At 49.0% G+C, this 20,446-nt stretch overlaps 3 protein-coding genes across 3 annotated transcripts; 2 read left to right on the top strand and 1 right to left on the bottom strand.

The window, feature by feature from the left end:
* Window positions 1-585: 585 nt before the first annotated feature.
* tmem125b (transmembrane protein 125b) lies at window positions 586-1,236 on the top strand. The gene has a single exon (XM_068748958.1). It carries the CDS (start codon window positions 586-588, stop codon window positions 1,234-1,236), a length of 651 nt encoding a protein of 216 aa, XP_068605059.1.
* Window positions 1,237-6,461: 5,225 nt separating this feature from the next.
* Window positions 6,462-7,201, bottom strand: LOC137905046 (protein shisa-like-2B). The gene is made up of 3 exons (XM_068749268.1): window positions 7,020-7,201; window positions 6,741-6,877; window positions 6,462-6,637 (listed from the first exon to the last, which is right to left on the bottom strand). The coding sequence occupies exons 1-3, from the start codon at window positions 7,199-7,201 to the stop codon at window positions 6,462-6,464; spliced, it is 495 nt and encodes a 164-aa protein (XP_068605369.1).
* Window positions 7,202-10,320: 3,119 nt separating this feature from the next.
* slc1a7a (solute carrier family 1 member 7a) lies at window positions 10,321-20,246 on the top strand. Its single transcript, XM_068749080.1, has 11 exons — window positions 10,321-10,461; window positions 12,182-12,261; window positions 15,288-15,503; window positions 16,022-16,064; window positions 16,184-16,415; window positions 16,519-16,618; window positions 16,821-17,054; window positions 17,874-18,068; window positions 19,222-19,356; window positions 19,541-19,640; window positions 19,980-20,246. The coding sequence occupies exons 1-11, from the start codon at window positions 10,321-10,323 to the stop codon at window positions 20,244-20,246; spliced, it is 1,743 nt and encodes a 580-aa protein (XP_068605181.1).
* The last annotated feature ends 200 nt before the right edge of the window (window positions 20,247-20,446 follow it).

The following is a 20,446-nucleotide window of genomic DNA, read 5'->3' as shown; positions in this document are numbered from 1 at the left end:
ACAGAAACACCATTATAACTAGCCGCTGACATCACAGCAGCAGCACAACGCCCCCCCCCCCCGTCACCAGCACCGCCACCCGCCTCCCGCAGGCACGCTTCATTGTGCCCATTGTTTGAGTGGAGGCGCCGTGGACGCGTCACCATCGCCGTCCAAACCATGATCCAACACTTCTGCAGCAGGAGGAGGAGGAGGAGGGGGGTGGGGGGGGTCCTCTGTTCTGCCTGGCACCGGGGTGGAGAATGAGGAGATGCTCTGTGATGCTTGTGCGGTTGCCGTGGTGATCACGAATAAACACACAGCCAGCAGGTCGCCGCCGTCGCGTCTTCTCCGTGGACGGTGAACATTACGGAGTGAAAGTCGCCACTGGGAATATCTGAAACGTTTCCTCCACTCTTTGAAGATTTTCATCAAAGCCGGAGGACCCCCCCCCTCAGGGAATGGAAGGCATCAAACAGCAGGATGCTCCAAACTGGGCCGCACGCCGCTCATCCGACACCGAGTGAGTATCGGATCGATGGGAGACTGTTCTCTGATCATTCGGCCCGGCCCCGGGTCCGGGTCCGGGTCCCGCTGAGCTGAGGCATGCACGCCTCCTACCGGCCCCGCCCCCTGGTGCAGCAGCGTGTGCTGGAGGATCAAGTGGAGCTGTGGTGGTCCAGAGACCCTCGCCACTCCCTGCTGTGCTACTGCGCCTCTGTGGTCCTCGTCCTGGGCCTGGGCCTGGGCGGCGTGGGCCTCCTCTCCGGCGCCACCGGCCCGTCCGGGGAGTGGCGCCTGGGCGTGGGGGCCACCCTCTGCCTCTTGGCCCTGGCTGTTCTGCTCAAGCAGCTGCTCAGCTCCGCCATCCAGGACATGAACTGCGTGCGCAGCCGGCGTCGGATCAACCAACTGAAGAGCGGCGGGAAGGCCGACCCGGCGCTGATGGCGGCCGTCGGGCTGGCGGTGACGCTCTGTGGGACGGCGCTCCTCTTCGTGGGCACGGTCGGCAGCAGAGGTCACGACAGCGGGGAGATGTTTGTGTCCGGTCTGGTGCTGATGGCTGCCGGGCTCGCCGTGGCCGCCGCCGTGGGGAGTTACGGCACGTTTCTCTGCCTTAGAAGAAGAAGGGAGCAGAGGAGGAGGAGGAGGAGGAGAACGAACCGGGCGGGGAGTCGAGCTGTGAGGGTGTTCAGCGTCTCGGGAGGGAACGCGGTCAGCGGGGGGGCGTCCTCCAGCAGGACCGGCCTGATCTGATACGACTCAAATATAAATTTAAATCAATAAACAGAATGAAAGGCTGTGATCTGGAGATTTATTCATGAAGTACATTTGTGATAAAAATAATAATAATAATTTTACTTTATATGTAGAAAAACATTCTGTCATTCTGAAAAGTCTTTTGTTTCTGCTTCATTGGAATCTTCACCTTCTTTCAGAGTCAGGCCTCAACAAAGATAATTAAGTGTCAAGATAATTCCCCGCTCAGTCCTTCCTCCCTGGACCGAAACATATTCATTCCTCACGAGCGACTTCCAGCATTTAAACATCTAAATTCATTTTTCCAAGAAATAAATTAGAACATTTTAAATAGCGGAAACAACTCGTGTAGAAGAACTCTAACGATTACAGGAACCGTTTCCTGCCTCAACCCAGGAGAGATTGTTATCTTGTGTGCAGATAATCTTTGCTTCTGTGTCCTCCTGTCATCAAAACGAGTCCATCAATAATAAACAGTAACATCAGTCGACAAACGAGTTTCTATTACGCATATTTACAATATCTCATCATTTAAAGTGACTCATTTTAACTCCAGGTTTATTAATCGTCTCCCGTTTTCTAATCGGAGATCCCAACAATCGTGTCAGGAACCGAGTGAACTTATTCATGATTAACTGTGTCTTATTATCATATATTTTATATATTTATAAATATATGTGTGTGTATTTGAAGTGATTGCTTCTCTTTTTAACGCCGTCCCTCCCCGATCACCCAATGCTGAACTGAATATCATCGTCATCGCTGTCCTCCATGTCTCCCTCCTCGTCCTCGTCCTCCGTCCTCTCCTTCTCCGCCCTTACTCTCTCACTGGTCGGTATGTAGTTATCCTCGATGAAGCCGTCGTCGTCGTCTTCCCCTCCCAGCTCTCTCGCCGCCCCGATCGTTTGCATCCTGCCGGCGACGCTGCTGGGGAAGTACACGTCCGCCTGTCCGTACTGGCTGACCCCGTCGCTCTCCTGCAGGAGGGAGTGTCTGTAGCTGGCCAGGAAGCGATGGAAGAGGCGGAACTTGACGGCCGTCACTATGAGGAGAGCGACGGCGAGCGCCGTGGCGAGCCCCGCCGCCATGTAGGTCCAGTCCAGAGAGTTTCTGCCCTCGCTCGGGTCGGCTGCCACTGGGAAGAGAGGAAGAAACTTGCTGTAAAAGGAGAACCGTAAAGTCCAAGGTTCCTCAAACACACCCAGCTGTAAATACTTCAACGACTGTAAATGATCCAACCCCTGCTTACTTCGGATTGCAGTTCCGTTTGACCTGTTGGACGGGTTTCTGTCCGTCAGCAGGCGTCTCTGGTGGGTTCTGTGCCCCTCTTCGTCGTCTAAAGGTTTCGGGCGGGCGTCTCTGGTGAGAAATCCACACAGAAGAAACGCCACGAAGAGGCTGCGGCTCCAGCGGCCCATCTCTGTGGAAACCCAAACATCGTCAGACTGCTGCTAATCTATACTGGTCAGAGTGGGACTGAGGCTCGGAAGGAATATTTCACCGACAATAAACTATTTCTTTAGGGTTTTACTGAAATTGGAATTTCAGGTGATAATATCGAAATAAATAAAATTTTTGTTTTGTTTTTTCCCCCCGAAATATTAGCGCTAAACATCCTGCAGAATAAATAATTTATATTATATACTAGAATTAATCTGCAATCCACGAGAAAACATCAGTCAACCAATCACGAGTCTTCTGGTACTGGGAATTAAATATTAACATCTGACCTGTGTCACAAATAACAGAATCTATCACATGATATAGATTGAGTCGCTTCACGATTGTAGTTATTCATGTTCCTGGGCCGCCAAACAGAGCCTCTTCTGAAAGGCAGGATTAAGACGCAGAATCCAGGAATCAGATTTCCTTCTGTAGATTTGATTTTGGGATATTCTATTATTTCAGGCAAACACCGACACAGAACCGGTTCCGTCCGACCCGCAGCACCGAGGCCCGGATTTGTGGCCCCCGACTCACAACACAAACCTAAAAGTGTCTTACCTGAACCAAACGGGGCGTCTACCAGGTGTTTGTGACCGTTTTGTCTTCTGTCTGCTGTTTTGTCTTCCTCCTCAGCTGCTTGTTGGGGGGAGAAAAAAAAACAGCGACCTGTCGGGCAAAGGTTACATCCCATAATGTCCCTCTTCCTGCGCCGAGCCCTTAAGACGGAGACGTTAATGAGTAACTTTATGAGTTTTAACATCCATTTCTGCTCCTTAATGCCTTTTCTCTAACTGTTAATGAAGCACACGACGTTTTTTTTTATTGTTATTATTTATCTATAAACAGCAAAAAATAAAGAAAATATTCTCCAGAATTTACTCTTTCAATAATTCAATCTCGGCTCCGGAAATCCTTTGGATGAATCTTCACACTGGTTGCATCTCTGCTCAGAGGCCAGATAGTGGCGCTGTTATCACACAAGTCACTCCGCGTGACGTCACGACTCCGGCTTCACATCTTTACGTCGTCTCACCATTTTTTTTATTTTTTTTATCACTTCCACTACAATGATTTTTATATATATGAACAAATCCATCGTCAGAACAACCTCTTAATTTGTGTAAAAAAAAAAAAAAACTTTATGGACATTTATTTGTTAAATTTATGTTGTGAAGTCCTTTTAATGTCATTTGTAGTCTTTGACCAGCTGGGCGGCTCCTAAATATGGTGTTGAGATCCAAAATACTTCTTTACTGATTATTGTTGGTGTAAATTACAATATAGGAGGGGGGGAGGTCCGTGCTCCCCGAGTGCTTTTCTAGTTTGCGATAGCAAATAAATTCGTAATGGAAAAGTAATGCCTGCTAATAACTTTTTCTAAAGTAACATAATGAGGGGCTGCTGTCGAGCTTCACAAACAATGCACCGTCTGTCCTAAATACCTGCAGCTTCACACAAAGGGCTGAAATAGTGTTTCTGGGTGCTTTCAGAGGAGCTTGGAGTACAGTACATCCTGAGTTTTGTGCAGAGTACTTCGTATTCAGAGTGTGAAAGGAGATCCATTAACACTTAACCCACTCGGCTTTATTCTCAGTGTCGTCTGAGGATGGAAGCATCGCTGCATCATTGTAAGGTCGTCAGGGTTAGGAAAGAGGAGACTATTTCATATCATCCGCTCTTAATATTCTCCGTGTTTATAGGATTTTGCAGTTGGAATATTTGAGGGCGTCGAAAGCCTGATTAAATTCCACAGCACTCGACTGTGTAAATTGCACGCTCTGCAAATTCTGTCTTGCATCTGCAACATCTGGCCTTTTCAGCGTGGCGGTGGAATGAGAATATCGCTGCATGGTAATCAGGATGCTTCTTCTGATCCAGGTTTTACTGATTACTGCTTTTAAAAACACTTCTTTGAGCAGACAACATTCTAGATTTAACAAGTAAAGGATCTCTGCAAAACATCTGACAAACGGGAAAAGCACTCGGAGAGCGCAGACCTCCACCAAGCAGCTCATTCCACTACTGATTGGATTCACACAGTCCCCATGGTGATCTGGATCATCACCAAAAGGTGATTGTTCTTGGTGTCATGAAAGGTAAAACATAAAAGCTAAAAGTGAATCAGAGTTGATGTGTATTTTTAACTGATTTTTGAATCCATAAATGGAGTTTGTAATGTTAAAATTTATATTTTTTTTCCGGACCTCATTCTGGATCAGATCCAGAAGACATTTTTCATGATAGTTCATACCGGACCACTTTGACTGGGATTTTTTGTGAGTGAATTGAATGCATATTTTACAATATTTCTTCTTCTTCTTAAAAGCCTCTGTTATAAGTAAACGAAAAATTCTGGATTTTGTTTGTATACAGATGGGATCTAAGTTAGACCATGATTGTTTTTATCAAGATCCTTCCAGCAGTGTTTCCATAATCCTGCTAACAGACAGACAAAACGCCGTTTGGCGGCGGTAAATATTCCAACAGCCGGCGACGACATTTATTGTATGAATTTGCACACAGATATTTTGGCGCGGGGACAAACAAGGCTCTTTACATTTCTACCTCAGTTTCTTTTGCTGCCTTTCTGTGAAGGAAATGAGACTGTTGGGCAAGAAAACAACGTTTGAGGTCAGTTTCAAAACAATCGACACGCAAAAAACATCGGGAATACGAGACGTTACGTTTTTGCACGACTAGAAATACAGAATTTTTCTGAGATACAAAATTTCAAGGGCACTTTAAAGTCTCAAGAAAGAATGAACTGCTCGGCGAGACGCGAGCGTCGAGCGTGCGTTTCTTCCCGCAGTCAAACGCAAGAGGAGAGCTTTTTCAGTCTTTGGTCAAACGAACATCTGGATTGAGTGAAAACCATTTTTCATTGATCTTTGGATTATTTTCCAAAGTCGAGAGCAGATTTCTTCCCACACGGGATTCACAGTGTCATTTCGAAAAGAAGGACGTCGGAGGATGACGACCCGTCCATCCAGTGGGATTGGACAAAAAGAGACTGAACGTTGGCACAGCCGTCGTAAAAAGCAAAAGTACAAACGTAGCGTAGTTTGGCAGAAATAAGTCGTTTTCTATTTTTCAGGGTCAGTTCCATCTCGATCAGGGGTGGGCTCGCTGGGGGGGGGGGGGGGGGGCATTAGATGAAAGGATCTGGCCTTTTCCAGTAGCATTACAGGGAAAATGAGGTTTAGTTTAATTAATTAGTTTAATTAATTCGGACAAGTTCGGCGGGCCGCATTACAAAGCCCAATGGGCCGCATGTGGCCCCTGGGCCGTAGTTTGCCCATGCCTGGTCGAGAGATCTCCAAAATTCTGCACGGATATTTGCCGATGCTTATTTTTTTGGGCTGTCCACTGCTTTCGGCTTGGGGGGGGGGGGCAGATCTTCGTCCTCCGCCTGGAGTCAACGCTTCGGCAATTACGAGACGACTCCCATCTCGAAGACGCAAACGCAGACGGTGTAAAGTTACACGGTGGATCCTCCGTCCAGAGTCCCTGAGTACAAGGCGAGTCGACGTGCAGACCTGCAGCTCAATCTTTGGCTTTCTAGAGGAACGTATACAGACGCAACGCAATCGCACAAATTCAACGAGAGCTGCGTGGCGGCGAAACAACACTGACAGCGGCGAGGAGGCGGTGGACGCCGTGCACAAGGAGATCCATTGAAGCCTTTCAGAACTCTTTGCATGTGGTTTTCTGATGCACTCAGACGGGCTCGTATCTTCTCACCACCTCCATGTCCCCTCCCCTGCACGCCACTCTTCCTACAGGGGACTTCCCACTTCCACTCTGGCGATGTTTGGCGTGAAACACCTCTGGAACAGGATATCGGGGTCCGGCGGCTGGTTGTCGCAGTCCAGCTTCCTGCTCATCGTGTGTTTTCGGAACCCGTGGGGGCCGGCGGGGTGTCCAAGGCTGGATCCTGCACCGGCGTCTCCTGCTGCACGTGGAGGTTCGGCACAGAAAGGGGGGGGGGGGGGGGGGGGGCAACTTAAAAGCAGAAGGTGCTGCAGGTGCAGAAAACTTCTGATGACGGCACCTACCTGGGGCTCTCAGGGGAAGGCCGTTGTCAAGACGACTGGGCTTGGCGGCGATGAAGAGGTAACAGAGGACGCATACGGTGATGAGAAAGGCGAGGAGGACCACGGCTGCGATGGACAGACCCACCAGGGCGCCGACGCTGGACCGGAGGACCAGTGGGGACACGTTCAGAGACATTTCTCAGTGTTTAAAACAAAATTACTCACCAAATGTAAAATAAAGAAGACTTGCATGAATTACATAAGTGTGTAAAACCAGCACCCAGACGTCGGCGTCCTCACCTCAGCCACCACATGTAGCCGTACTCATACGGGAAGAAGCTGTTGGAGTCGTCGCAGCAGTATTTGACGTCGTTAAAGCCGCAGCAGTAAACGGCGGTGGCGGCGTTTCCCGGTCCGGGGCAGGAGAAGCCGTCCACGAACGCGCCGCCGGCGGCGGAGTAGCCGCTGCATCCGGTGTTCATGCTGCCCGCAGCGGGAGGGAGGAGAAGCGCGTCGCCGGTCCGGAGCGCCTCCGGTTCGCTGCGCGATGAGCCATCCGAGGAGAGGATGGAACGACCAACGGGGAGGGGAGGGGGGGAGAACACGCACACACACACCACACACACGCACACACACACACACACACACACATGCTGGCTCTCTCTACTCAGAAGCGCACGTGGTTTGAACCGTTTTGACGGCGCTCATTGGTTGATTTGAATTATTTATTTTTGTTTATTTTTTTATTTCGTTTGCGGGACATTCCCCCAGAAAAATGGAACAAAACGTTCAGACGGACAGACCCTGTCCTCAGACCCTGTCCTCAGACCCTGTCCCCAGACCCTGTCCCCAGACCCTGTCCCCAGACCCTGTCCCCAGACCCTGTCCCCAGACACTGTCCCCATGCAGACATTCTTAAGGAGTCTGTGTCTGCAGGATTAGGAACAGATTGAATCTATTAGGATTAAAAAAAATACAAAATAAAACCTTTTAATGCTTCATCCTGAAGACATCAAACTGCCGAAAGAACTTTTTGTCCAACTTCAGTCCAACGTAAAGGATACATTAATATGTGACATTTTCAAATCGTTTCTAAATGAGACCTCTTGAGTCTCGTCTGCTCATCCTGCAGTAACGAGACACGAGGGAATAAACTGGTGCTGAGGAGGCGCATTCATAAACTGGTCTCATCGGTCATTCGGAAAGCCGGGATAAACCGGCTTCCTCATCCGTCATGACCAGCATTGATCTCTCTCAGCGAAGAAAGTCTCCCAAGAAGTGAAGTAATCCTTCAAGTGAAGATATATAACGACTGGGGGGGGGGTCTATTCACAAAATGACAGCAGCATTCTGCATCTTCTCCTGAGCAGCACAGCAGTCGTTGATCAATCGGTTCTGGCTCTTTGAACAACAGACGGGATCAAATATAAATCAGATATTATATAATATATGCTTGAAGTATTCAGGGACCAAAGAAACCTCACTCGTCCTCGAATGAATGAGTGAGTTTTTGGTTGCTTTTTTACATTTCAATCTACATTTTAATTTCACATTTTAATAAAAAAATAAATGAAAAAACTTTGACAGAGTATTTATTAACTTATCCCTAAAACAGAAATGCATCTTATCTTGACAGTATCTTATTTTACGTGTTTTAATTCAAAGCAGAACTCTTAAATGAGAGGGAGGCTATATATTTATTTCAAAACAATATACAAAATTTCCAAAATTATAATCTTTACAAGGTCTATAAATGTTAACGTTTTGGATTTTATTAAAAGTCAAGGCATGGAGAGCCGGCTTTATTAGATATTCTTATTTATTGCCCTTATTTGCACTTTAATGGATCCAGGTATGTTTTAAAAAGGTATTTCCCTAAATTTCCCAAACAATAAAGTAAATATGGTAACACCAAATACAAATACAATACACGAGGCAATTGGTATTCAGTACAAATGTAGTATATTTGACAGATTACTTCTGTCTAAATGTACCGTTTAGCATGCACAGAGGTCAAAGCGGTGACATCTTGCCGTGACCGTTTGTAACAGCTGATGACCTGCAGATGCTAAACATGTCTGCACTGCAGAACAAATGAGAAACACACCAGGCCTGGCGGCTCGCTCTAATCCCAGATTATCTCCGCCATGCAGTCCAATCCAGCAACGGGCAAAATAAAAATGTCAGAAGGAAGTGGATTATTTGAGAATGCAGAAGGACAACGTTATGGGGGACGCACGCCGCTAGTTGTGAGCGAGTATCCCGACGCCAGGGGCGAGTCACGCATCGCAGCGGCGGGGTGGCCTCTGCCCGACTCTCTCACAAAGGATTGAGGTGGGGGGGGGGGGGGTTCAGCAGAGGTTAAAGGTTTCATTCAAAATCTGATAGACTCCCCGAATTCAGACAAAATGTAAAGCAGAGCAGAACTCGGGCGTTCCTCCACCGAAGCCCAAAGGTCAAACCCCTGACCCGTTCGCCAGCGAATTGGCTCCTCCCTGCCGTGATCATTAGTGGAAGCAAAAAAAAAAAGCCAGGTCCGGAACGCAATCGCCGACGCTCCCTTCGACCGCCGCCCTCCAGCTGCCCTGCTGTGATTGGCTGCGACCGACAGACGCACTCTGGGATTATTTATTTGTTTATACCTCGCTTTAATGAAGATCTCTCTTTATTCCACCCATAAATCCGCACGAGGGTCAACATTGAGAAATGGAACCAATTAGAGCGAGCCGGGTCGGACTTCTCTCCGTCCAGCAACGATATAATCCTGCTCGGAATAACGTCTGGCCCGGGGGCGCGTGCACGTGAATGCAGTATGAACTCTTTTCATTCTAATGGCATACAGTAAACACACTATTCCTTTTGCACGGCGAGCTCGCCCACCTCCATTGTTGACGTATGAATTGCCGTGTAATTTGTTTTCTTCTTTGTTTCTCTCTCTCTTTGCGTGATCTGGGACAATCCACCGTCCAATTGTTCAAAGAGCTCTCTAATCCAGCCTTACATCGAGTGGGGGGGGGGGTAATAGGATAGGAGTATTAACCCTGATGACAATATACCGCCAGCTGTCGCAGGGCCCTCTGTTGGCCACCGGGGGCAGTGTGTGTGTGTGTGTGTGTGTGTGTGTGTGTGTGTGTGTGTGTGGGGGGGGGGGGGGGGGGGGGGGGTTGACAGATTGACAGTCTGTGATGCTTTTAGTTTCATATGGAATAACCAAGAAGCCGCTCGGAGGCACAGAAACTCCTGAAGTGCTTTTTCTTTTGGACGACTACCTCTTTCGTTTTTACTCCACACCAGCCCAACGTTCTTTCTTTAAACCTCTTCTTCTTCCTCTTCCTCTCAGTCCCCTTGCTTTTGACCTCATCTTCTCCTCTGGCGTGACCTTTGTGATCTCGCCTCACCTGTCGCTGCATCACTGCTTCATCCTGGGGGGTGGCGGCGGCGGCGGCTGCTGGCTCTGCATGGCCGAATAAAAGATCAAAAGTGGGCGCTTGCTCCCGGTGTTTTCTCTGAGGGGGGGGGGGAGTAAGAACTTGCCGTCGGGACCAGGACAAGCAGCAGCAGGAGGTGGTGGTGGCGGCGGAGGAGGAGGAGGAGGAGGAGGATGGCGGTGGCTCTGGAGGAAGTTTGGGGGCGAGTGAAGAACGTGTGTAAGCAGAACGGACTCCTCATCCTCTCCGTGCTGGCCGTCGTCATCGGATGCCTGCTGGGCTTCTTCCTCAGAGGCAAGCAGCTCTCCGAGCAGGTCAGTCGGCGATTGTGACCCCCCCACCCCCACCCTGGTTGCCCCTCACACAACCCAGCTGCCCACCTCAACCACCCCATTTGTGACCCCCCCCCCTCCCCCGTCTCCTTCATAAACGGCGAGATGGGTTCAGACGCCGCTCCTGCTCGATCCCATTCAGGTCCCAGAGGCTGGACTTGATCTTCCTTGTGCTTAACCTCAATCGTTTAATTCACCTAAACTTGGATGCGATTGGAACTTTGCCCTCCCAGGCCAGGTCAAATGCCACAACCCCCCCCCCCCCCCCCTGTGACTTTGTGTTTTATCCCCAGATGGGATGGATTCACGTTGTACACACTGAGCCGCGCACACACACACACACACTTAAAATAATAATGCTTTCAGCCTGTTTTTTTAATAAGCTGCTCTCTCTTTCGGCCCACCCCCTGTTTTGTTTTGTTTTTTCGGAGGGGGAGGGGGGGGGGGGGTTTGTCGAGAAAAACAACATGTCAGCCTGCTCCAAAAAGAGCATAAAAGTTCGGGCTCATCCAAAAGCCGTTCCAGGCATATTGTGATTTAAATAGATGCCCCCCCCCAAAGAAAATGGCATTCTCTCCTCTTTTAAGCAGGAAACACGATGTAATCAGGCGCTCAGGTCGCCCTGCGGCTCCGTGAGGCTCAGCGCGTCCGTAGGAAAGGGATTGACATTCGGGAGAGATTAGTCTGACGCAGGAGACGTCAGGTCAACAACGTACCGTCCCGTGCTCACTTATATAATTCACCAAAAGGAATGGGGGGAGGAATGAAGTCGTTGGAATTCAAACAACACTAGGGGGCTGCCATCGAACAGAGAAGTGACATCTCTGTAGGCAACCGGGCGATGAATCCCCCCCCCCCCCCCCCCCCCGAGCGCTTTGAGATTGTCAAGAAGAAGAAGAAATCAAAGATTCAGAGTGAAAAATCAATGCATGAAATCAAGCTGGAGCCTCGAATCAGAACTTAAGGGCAAAATACATTTGAAAGTGAACAATGGCGGATCGAGGGATGGGTTGGCTTCTGACGCCCCGATGGCTGCACGCATGGGCTCATTAGCGCTTAGCTACAATGCTAATGCAGTGAGTAACAAGCCACTTTCACAACAAAGCCAGGCTTTCAAGCAGAGACAGTTTGCTCCACACTGTTTCAGGTAACAGCTTGTCCTTCCTGCACGCAGACAATAAAAACAAACGGCACACGGCACCGTGCACCTCCGCCCCTGCTGCACACCCACCCCCAGGCCTTTGGACTAAAAGCTCGCTTTTATCGCTTCATCTCACTGCACAGATGTGAAGTACTTAAATTTAACCAACTTTTCACTTTTGTGTTGTTGTGTGTTTTTTTTTTTTAGCTTAGCGCCTGTTTAACATTTGGCATTCAATAAATGTTTCAATGTAAAGGGTTTGAAATCTTTGTAAATACTTTGGTTGTATTATCAAAGATTCCTTTCCTTTGAATCAGGAAATCAAAAACCAGGCGCTGAACGCTCGGCCATCATTTTAAATGTGTTTGTTTTGATTCACCTAATGGCACCAGCACTGCAGCGATTGGCTAACGGCTCGTTATTAAATGCTAGTCAGCCATTTAGCACCTCCCACTGCAGACGACGCAAATGCAAATGAGGATATTTGCATAATTTTGACAAACAAAAGTTGCCGTTAGAATCAAATTTGGACTTTGTTTTCTCGCCCCCCTTCACTTGCAGGAAGTGAAGTACTTCCAATTCCCCGGAGAGCTCCTGATGAGGATGCTGAAAATGTTGATCTTGCCTCTTGTGGTATCAAGGTAAGCGCTGTTAGTAGAAATATTGAACATGAAAACACACTCTGTGGTTCGAGTTAAAGGTGCAAGCTTTAATTTCACATCTGGGATGAGCAGCAGCAGCAGGCTCTGTAACCTGCTGGTGGTGGTGGTGGCTGATGGAGCGGTAACTGAAGGGTAACGGTGATGTGCGTGGATTTATAGTCCACGGACCGGGCAGGCAGATATTCAGATGTGGGTAAATCACACCTCATTAATGAGGAAAGTAATCAATCACCTGCAGCAACGTCTACTTCACTAATTAAACCTGCTAACATGTCATAAACGAGTCCACAAATCCCCTCGGTTACCCCCACAGTAAGGAGTCACGATGCCTAGTCAGTCATGTCTAACACACACACACACACACACACGCACCGGTTACATGCAGAGCGCTTTGCCCAATAAGCTACTTACAATCTGTGCAACAGCAAAGGCTGGATGAGAAGTTAATCCTCCCTGCCTCACGCTGTCTCTTTCCATTTGTCCGTCTCTCCTTCTATCGCTCTACGGCTTCTGTCTCTGACTCTTCTGTCTTTATCTGCGATGTTTAAGCGCACAGTACAAAATATCATGCACCCCCCTCCCCGGGATGCCTGCCCTTCTTTTAACTTCAGAGCAGCGTCAGACATGTCGATTGCGACTAGGCGGGCGGATTGTTTGACGTTCCCTGCAGCACACGGGGAACGGAAAAGCAAACATTCAGCAATCCGAGCGTGAGCGCCGGGCCGCCTGTTGGATCTGCAACGCAGGCGGCCTTCCCATCGCTCCCTCGGTGCGTTCCCAACCGGTCCCATCTCCCAGCTGGGATCGTTTGTGGCACATTTGTGGCCTCTCCTGAGCCGGCCCACCGGCGACAGCAGAGCGCATGGAGACAGGACGCATCACCGACACGGCGCACTAGGGCTTATCTAGGGGTGAATATCTGCCCCCAGCTCCAGAGTCTGCCTGTCCCCATTTCTGTTTTTTTCTGTTTTTTTCTCCCAGTACCATCTGCGCAGCAGCCAAAGCGGAAACCAGATTATCCCGCGAGCGCGTCACGCAGAATCAATGGCCGCTCCTCTTTATGCTCCCCGTGCATGTTAGATTTCTTTTGAGAATGTAATTAAAACTAAATATTATCCAAAACTGGATTTTGGGTTTTGTTTTTTGGCTCCTGGACCGGTTCTGTCTGGTGCTTTCGGGTCAGCGGTGTTGAACATGTTAGCGTTAGCACGGGGAGCCTACTTTTAGGCCTTGTTGGGACTGCAGCTAAAGCAGAGCGACGAAGGTTAGCAACGTTTCAACAGCATCCGATTTACAAATGCGACTCTCGCGTTTCCAGGGGTGTAATTATTTAACACTGAGGGAGCCATTAAAAGTTGGATTTTGTGCCGAAAGTGGAAGATCAAATATTTAAAATGCTCCACTTAGCGATGGAGACAGTTCGACAACAAGCCTCATGTGAAATGAGGGTTGAATGATTTTTAGTTTCCAGCTGTGTACTCTGTGTACTCTGCGTACCCAGAGCACGCAATTTTGAAACGGAAAAAAAAAATTCACTGCCGGCTAATTCTGAAAAGTAATGAATGTTTAATTTACCAAACGTGCGTTTACATCCCATTTAGAGGCAAATTCATGCCTTAATAGATTTTATTATTTGTTATGCCGGTTGCACAACAAAATGCCATTTGAGCATTTTTGATTTCACATTCCTTTATGGAATGCTAGATTCTTGTCTTAATAGAGTTTTTTCTTTCCATTATGGGATGTAGAATCTCTCTTTTTTTTTAACCTTTAGATAAAAGACAGAACCGTGTTGTGACAGCAGGTCAAACGATGTCGTTCAGCTCGGTCGGTCGGATGAAAGAGAGATTTATGCTGAATTGATTTTCATCATCTCAGCAAAGAAATGACACACAATGCAGCAGGATGGAGGCCGGGGGGGGGGGGGGGGGCCGGAAACAACCTGAGACGATCAGCCGCAGGTTCACCTCTGGTGTCCAACCTGGGGGGGGGCTCAGGATCACAGGATCGCCTCAGTTGATCACAAAGGATCAAATAAGAGGACTCGTGCGCAAGTTTCATTAAAATACCACGTTTGACTTTGATATTATTATTAGATTTAGAAGCAGGGTTAGGTCACGAGGTAAATCCCTGGAATAGCAAATGAAAACTCTCCCGGCTGCAGTTTAGTGTCCCCAAAGACCTACGATGGGGAAACTGTGGGACGAACGACATCTGGACATTCACTGTCGCACAATAAAGCTGAAACAGTTTATCTAACATTAACATTTCACAAGGGGGATATTTTATTTTATATTGTGCCATCGACTCACCTCAGCTTTTGCGGTCCAAGCGTTCTGATAGGCCCGCCGGAGATAATCCGACCCCCCCCCCCCCCCCCACCACCCGGAATAGTTCGTGCCCCTTCGTTCTGGCGGCTGCACCAAAGGGAGAAATATCTTCCAGCACGAGCTGCACATTTTTCATTCCTCCTTTGTGGAGGAAATAAAAGAGATATTAATGAAAGGGCCCCAAAACAAAATGGTTTTATCGTTTACATTTACGCCGGTTTCCTCAGGTATTAAAGATAGAATCGGGAATACGGGACAACACATAGAACAGGAGCACCTGAATAAACAGAGAGAAAGGTTAAAGGAGGCAGCAGCTGATCGGGTGAGACGGGTAACAGGTGCGTCTCGATCCGTCCAACGACGCCTCCGCAGCTGTGCAGGGGCAGAAATCAACCTGCTGCAAATGTTACCATGGCAACCCTCACAGATGGGGTTCAATGTCCGCCCCCCCCCCCCCAAACAAAATGTCCTGACCTCGTTCTGGATCAGATCCAGAAGACATGTTGCATGATAATTCACATCGGACCCCTTTATGACTGATTTCTGGTGAATGAATTGAATAATTCCATTTTTACAATATATCCATTATATGTAAAGAAAAGCCTCAACCAATGACAGAATCACGCCCCCACGTCTTCTGACGCCGACTCCACGTCCTCCCCCGTCTGTCTCCAGCTTGATGTCCGGTCTGGCCGCCCTGGACGCCAAGTGCTCGAGCCGCCTGGGCATCATGACCATCTCGTACTACCTCTGGACCACGTTCGTGGCGGTGGTGGTTGGCATCCTCATGGTGTACATCATCCACCCCGGTGGGGCCGCGCAGAAGGAGGACTCTGAGGACAGCAAGAAGCTGATGACCAGCTCGGCCGACGCCTTGCTGGACCTCATTCGGTAAGAGTTCTAATCTAGTTCACAATCGAGGTGGGTGGATCCAGAGTGAATTTCTTTCCCGCCTACTTCCCGCTCCAAGTGACATTTCCGATCCCTTTCTAGATTATGGATTATGGATTATTGCTGTTCTACTTTGTTTTGAAGAGGACGGAACCTCTGCGGATGATTTCCGTTTGTTAAAACCTCGTGGACGGCGAGCGATGAGTGAATCCAGTGTGTGTGCGCGCGTGAGAAATGAAGACGGAATTATTGATTGACTGATTGATTGGAATCTCCTGCCAGTGCAAGGCGCATTCATTATACCAAACACGACTGTTTGTGACAAATATAACAATAGATTACAGAATATATGCACCTCACTGATTTCTGTTGATATAATTTCCAAAACATGTTTATATTAAATCAGGATGTGTAAGTTGTTCTTTTGCCTTTTAGATTTTTAATTTCAGGAACACGTTTGAGTATGTTTTCCACCTGCCAGCTGATCTTATAACACGATTGGCTTTCATCTTCCCCAGAAACATGTTTCCAGCAAACCTGGTTCAAGCTACGTTTCAACAGGTAAGAGAAAAACAATCAATGTTGATGGTAGCATGAGCTAACGAGCTGTCATAATTAGCATACATACGTCGTATAACCTTTAGCAAGAATGTACGCTGCCATTCTTTGTTTTCTCCAAGTATCGAACCCAGACATCCGCTGAGCTCATCCCGAAGCCGACGGTGGCGCAGCTCCTGGACGAGACCACCACCCGGAGGGTCTACATCTACGGCGTCCAGGACGACAACGGCACGGACATCCAGAACTTCTCCCTGGATCTCACGCCGCCTCCTGACGTCATCATGAAAACCTCCCCCGGAACCAGCGAGGGCATGAACGTGCTTGGGATTGTCATTTTCTCCGCCACCATGGGTAAGTTGTTGTCATGGATACCACACGTCTTTGCACGATGTCCGTCCCGGAGGACAGCAGGGACGAACCTTCTCATTAGTCTATCTGTTTCTTTTCAAACCAGGAATAATGCTGGGAAGAATGGGACCCAATGGGAGCGCGTTGGTCAACTTCTGCCAGAGTTTGAATGAGGCCGTTTTGAAGATTGTCGCTATCGTCATCTGGTGAGACATGGGAATTGTAAGGCCCCAGGGCCACATACGGCCCTTTGGTTGACTCTGACCGGCCCGTGTAAAACAATTGCCCACCCCTGGTCTTGACGCTAATGTAATCCCTTCCCGATTCTTTGGATCCATCAGAAATGCTGTAATTTTATTTTTATAGAAATTCATGAGCATGAATTTTGCTCGTCTTCCTCCCTTTCAGGTATTTCCCCTTTGGGATTGTCTTTCTGGTTGCCGGGAAGATCTTGGAGATGGACGACCCGTCCGCCATGGGGAAGAAGCTGGGTTTTTACGCCATTACGGTGGTCATGGGCTTAGTGCTGCACGGCCTCTTCATCCTCCCCGCCATGTACTTCTTCATCACCAAGAAGAGCCCCATCGTTTACATCCGAGGCATTCTGCAGGCCCTGCTCATCTCTTTGGCCACGTCCTCCAGGTAAGTGCAGGGAAATCCCCCCCCCCCCCCCCCCGCCGCTTCACAATAAAAAAGGCTTCATCGGATTTCTAATCGCTGTAATCGTGTAATCAATCGAAAGGATTTAACCGGGTCGCCCGCGATAATGGCCGTTGTGTAATCGCACGCATCGCACTGCATCGCTGATCCCGGGGGAGACGCTGCAGGAAGGCCGTTTGTATTAGCGTGTTTTATTTAAGAGGCAAAAATGAATCTCTCGTTTATTGTCGTCACTTAAGACACATCAAAGATCCAAAAAGATCACAAATGGACCACGCCCTTGTTTCCTCCAGCCTCGCCTCTCCTTCATCCCCCTCGTCCCTGAACCAAGGAACAAATGAATGAAGGATATTGTGATATTTTTATTTTGTTTTGTTCATATGAAATCTTCCATTAGGGAGCCAACCGAGCGCACTGAGTGCTATTATGAAATCCAGATAATAAGCTCCGGCAAAGAAAAAAAAAGCAATTTAAAGAGATGCCGTATCGAAGGCGGGCTTGTTTTGATTGCACACCGCTAGAATAAATGGATTCGATGACGCAGTTCGCCTTGGATGAAAGCGGATGTTGTTTAGCAGAGACTTCGTGTTTCGCCGCCGCGTCTGAACTTTCGTCTGGACTTGCGACGCTTCCTCCAAGCGTCTCTTGGGCCGCCGTCTCATTTTCTCTCGTTCACAAACTCATTGTGAGGCGGAAATGAGCAAAATAATAGAGTCCTGCTGACGCAAACGAAGAAACGCACGAAGCCGGCCTTCTCCACGTGTTTACGATTCACCGCCGGTCGTCTCCTTCTCCACGCAGCTCCGCCACGCTGCCTATCACCTTCAAGTGCCTCCTCGAGAACAACCACATCGACAGACGCATCATCCGCTTTGTGCTGCCCGTCGGCGCCACCATCAACATGGACGGCACCGCGCTCTACGAGGCCGTGGCGGCCATCTTCATCGCCCAAGTGAATAATTACGAGCTGGACTTTGGGCAGATCATCACCATCAGGTAGAGCTCCAAAGGTCGTTTCATGGAATCCGTTTAGAGGGGGGGGGGGGGCTGCTGAAAGAAACTTCAAAGCGCCGCTCCGGTTGTTTTCTCGCTCCAGATTCGGGTCATTCGTCACTGGGAATATTTTTCCCTTTTGGGAAAAACAGTTCTGTAATCTGCGGATCTGAAAAAGAGATTTGTAGAGATGAAAAATAACCGCGGTGACGTCACCAGGGTTACCGTCTCTTTAAAAAAAAAAGGTTTTGGGTGCGTTTACGAATCATTTTATAGAATTTGAATTTAATTTAAGAATATGTTTCATTCAAAATAACTAAATCTGCAGATTCTCGTCTCGTTTTCCAAATGAGGAACGATGAACGGGCCTTTCCGCCGCCGGTACCGATTAATCTGGGTCACAAAGTGATCCGCCGTGCTTGTGTTCTGAATTAATCTAAACGTCACACATTTAGTTTAATTCTGAATTAATAAAAAACATTATGGGATTTGCTAGATACACATATATGTAAATGTCACACAGATTATGACTCCTGAGCTTCTTAGTCTGATCTGATTTCTACTAAATCAGTCTGGAAGCCCCCGACTAGCAGAACCTCCGATCCCAGCAGCGCCGCCGGCCCCTAACTGTGACCTACATCACCTTTCGGCCCACCGCGGGCCCGGCGGCCAGCCCCCCTCCCCCCCCGACCCCGCACCATTAGGCAGGGCCGCTCCACGTGGCTGCAGAATGCGACCATCTCTTCTTAATCCCTTTGGCGGGTAAAACCCGTATGACCTGTATTACTCATCTCTCTTGTCACGCCAGAATTATAATAATTCCCCCCCCCCCCCCCTCATGCGGCATCCTCTTCCCCCTGCTGTTTGGCTGCCGACCACGGAGCAGCTCCATCTGCATGCTAACCCAAAACCCAGCCTCCAGAGGTCCAGAGTCTCAGAACCCGTTGGATTTAAGTAAAAAGTTGAATAAAAACCGGGTGAGAAATCATCTCCTAGTTCTTAACCTCAGGATTACAGCCTAGAACCGGGCCTGCGAGATGTTTTCATTACCTCCTCAAAGGAGGTTCTGTTCCTCCGACCTGGAGAGGAGAAGTTGAGCTTTACTAAACTCGTGTCCGCCAGACTTCCCCGCATGAGACGCTCCGTTTGTCCTCAGCATCACCGCCACTGCAGCCAGCATCGGTGCCGCCGGAATCCCGCAGGCTGGACTCGTAACCATGGTGATCGTGCTGACCTCCGTGGGTCTGCCCACCGATGACATCTCCCTCATCATCGCCGTGGATTGGGCTTTGTAAGTCAACGTTAATTCATCTGAGTAGCCGAGTGCTCGAATCCGCCGATGGCGTGGACGGAGCGTTTAACCGTCCCCGAATGGACCGAGTACAACCTCTGATGTACTGGGAGCAGTATTACTGCATGAGGCGTTTGTACTAGGAGCAGTATTACTGCATGAAGCTTTTGATTTAACCCTTTAGGGATCGATTCAGGACAATGGTCAACGTGATGGGCGACGCCCTGGCCACAGGCATCATGGCTCACATCTGCCGGAAAGACTTCGTCAAAGAGGGAGAACAGGTGAGAACACGCATGTTGCTCCGCCTCCTCCTCCCTTTCTCCACCCTCCTCCGTCCGCACTTCCTCGTCCACCTTCTTTGTCCTTCTCCGTCAACCTTCCTCCTCCTCCGTCCACCTTCCTCCTCCTCGTCGACCTCCTCCTCCTGCACTTCCTTCTCCTCTGTCCACCTTCCTCCTCCTCGTCGACCTCCTCCTCCTGCACTTCCTTCTCCTCTGTCCACCTTCCTCCTCCTCCTCGTCGACCTCCTCCTCCGAGCTGGTTCCGTCACGGCGGACGGCTCGACAGATTCCATTTCAGAACGCAAACTGTCTGTGTGACCGAGTCTTTCGTTCCTCCAGGTTCCTCTGATCTGTGAAACCAAGCCCATGATCAGCATCCAGCAGATGATGACCTACCAGAACCAGAAGAACGGCTGCTTCCAGCCACACCTGCCGGGGGGCAAGCAGGACCACCTCTCCCCGGACGTGGCCCGCCTGATCCAGCTGGAGGAGGGCATCCGGCCGACAGAGAAGAAGAAGCACTCGCACTCGTCTCACCACAAGAGAGACCACAGGGACAAAGACCACTGTTCTGTGGACATGAACGGGCTGGAGACCAACGTGTAGCAGCCGCCGCGGCGTCCCAAAACCATCGGCTCGTCCAGAGGGGGGGGGGGAGGAAGGAAGGGTGGCGAGCTTTTCTCTCCCGAGAGCGGCCCAGAGTGGAATACTGGAATAAAAAAAAGAAAAGACCTTTAGTTTTTTTCTACATAACCTGAATCATGACCCACGTTTTTTGTTTTTTTTTGTACATATTTATCAGAGAT

The sequence above is a fragment of the Brachionichthys hirsutus genome, chromosome 15, assembly GCF_040956055.1.
Source record: "Brachionichthys hirsutus isolate HB-005 chromosome 15, CSIRO-AGI_Bhir_v1, whole genome shotgun sequence".
NCBI lineage: Eukaryota > Metazoa > Chordata > Actinopteri > Lophiiformes > Brachionichthyidae > Brachionichthys > Brachionichthys hirsutus.
Note: the sequence above shows the minus strand (reverse complement) of the source record. Positions and strands in the feature narration are given on the sequence as shown.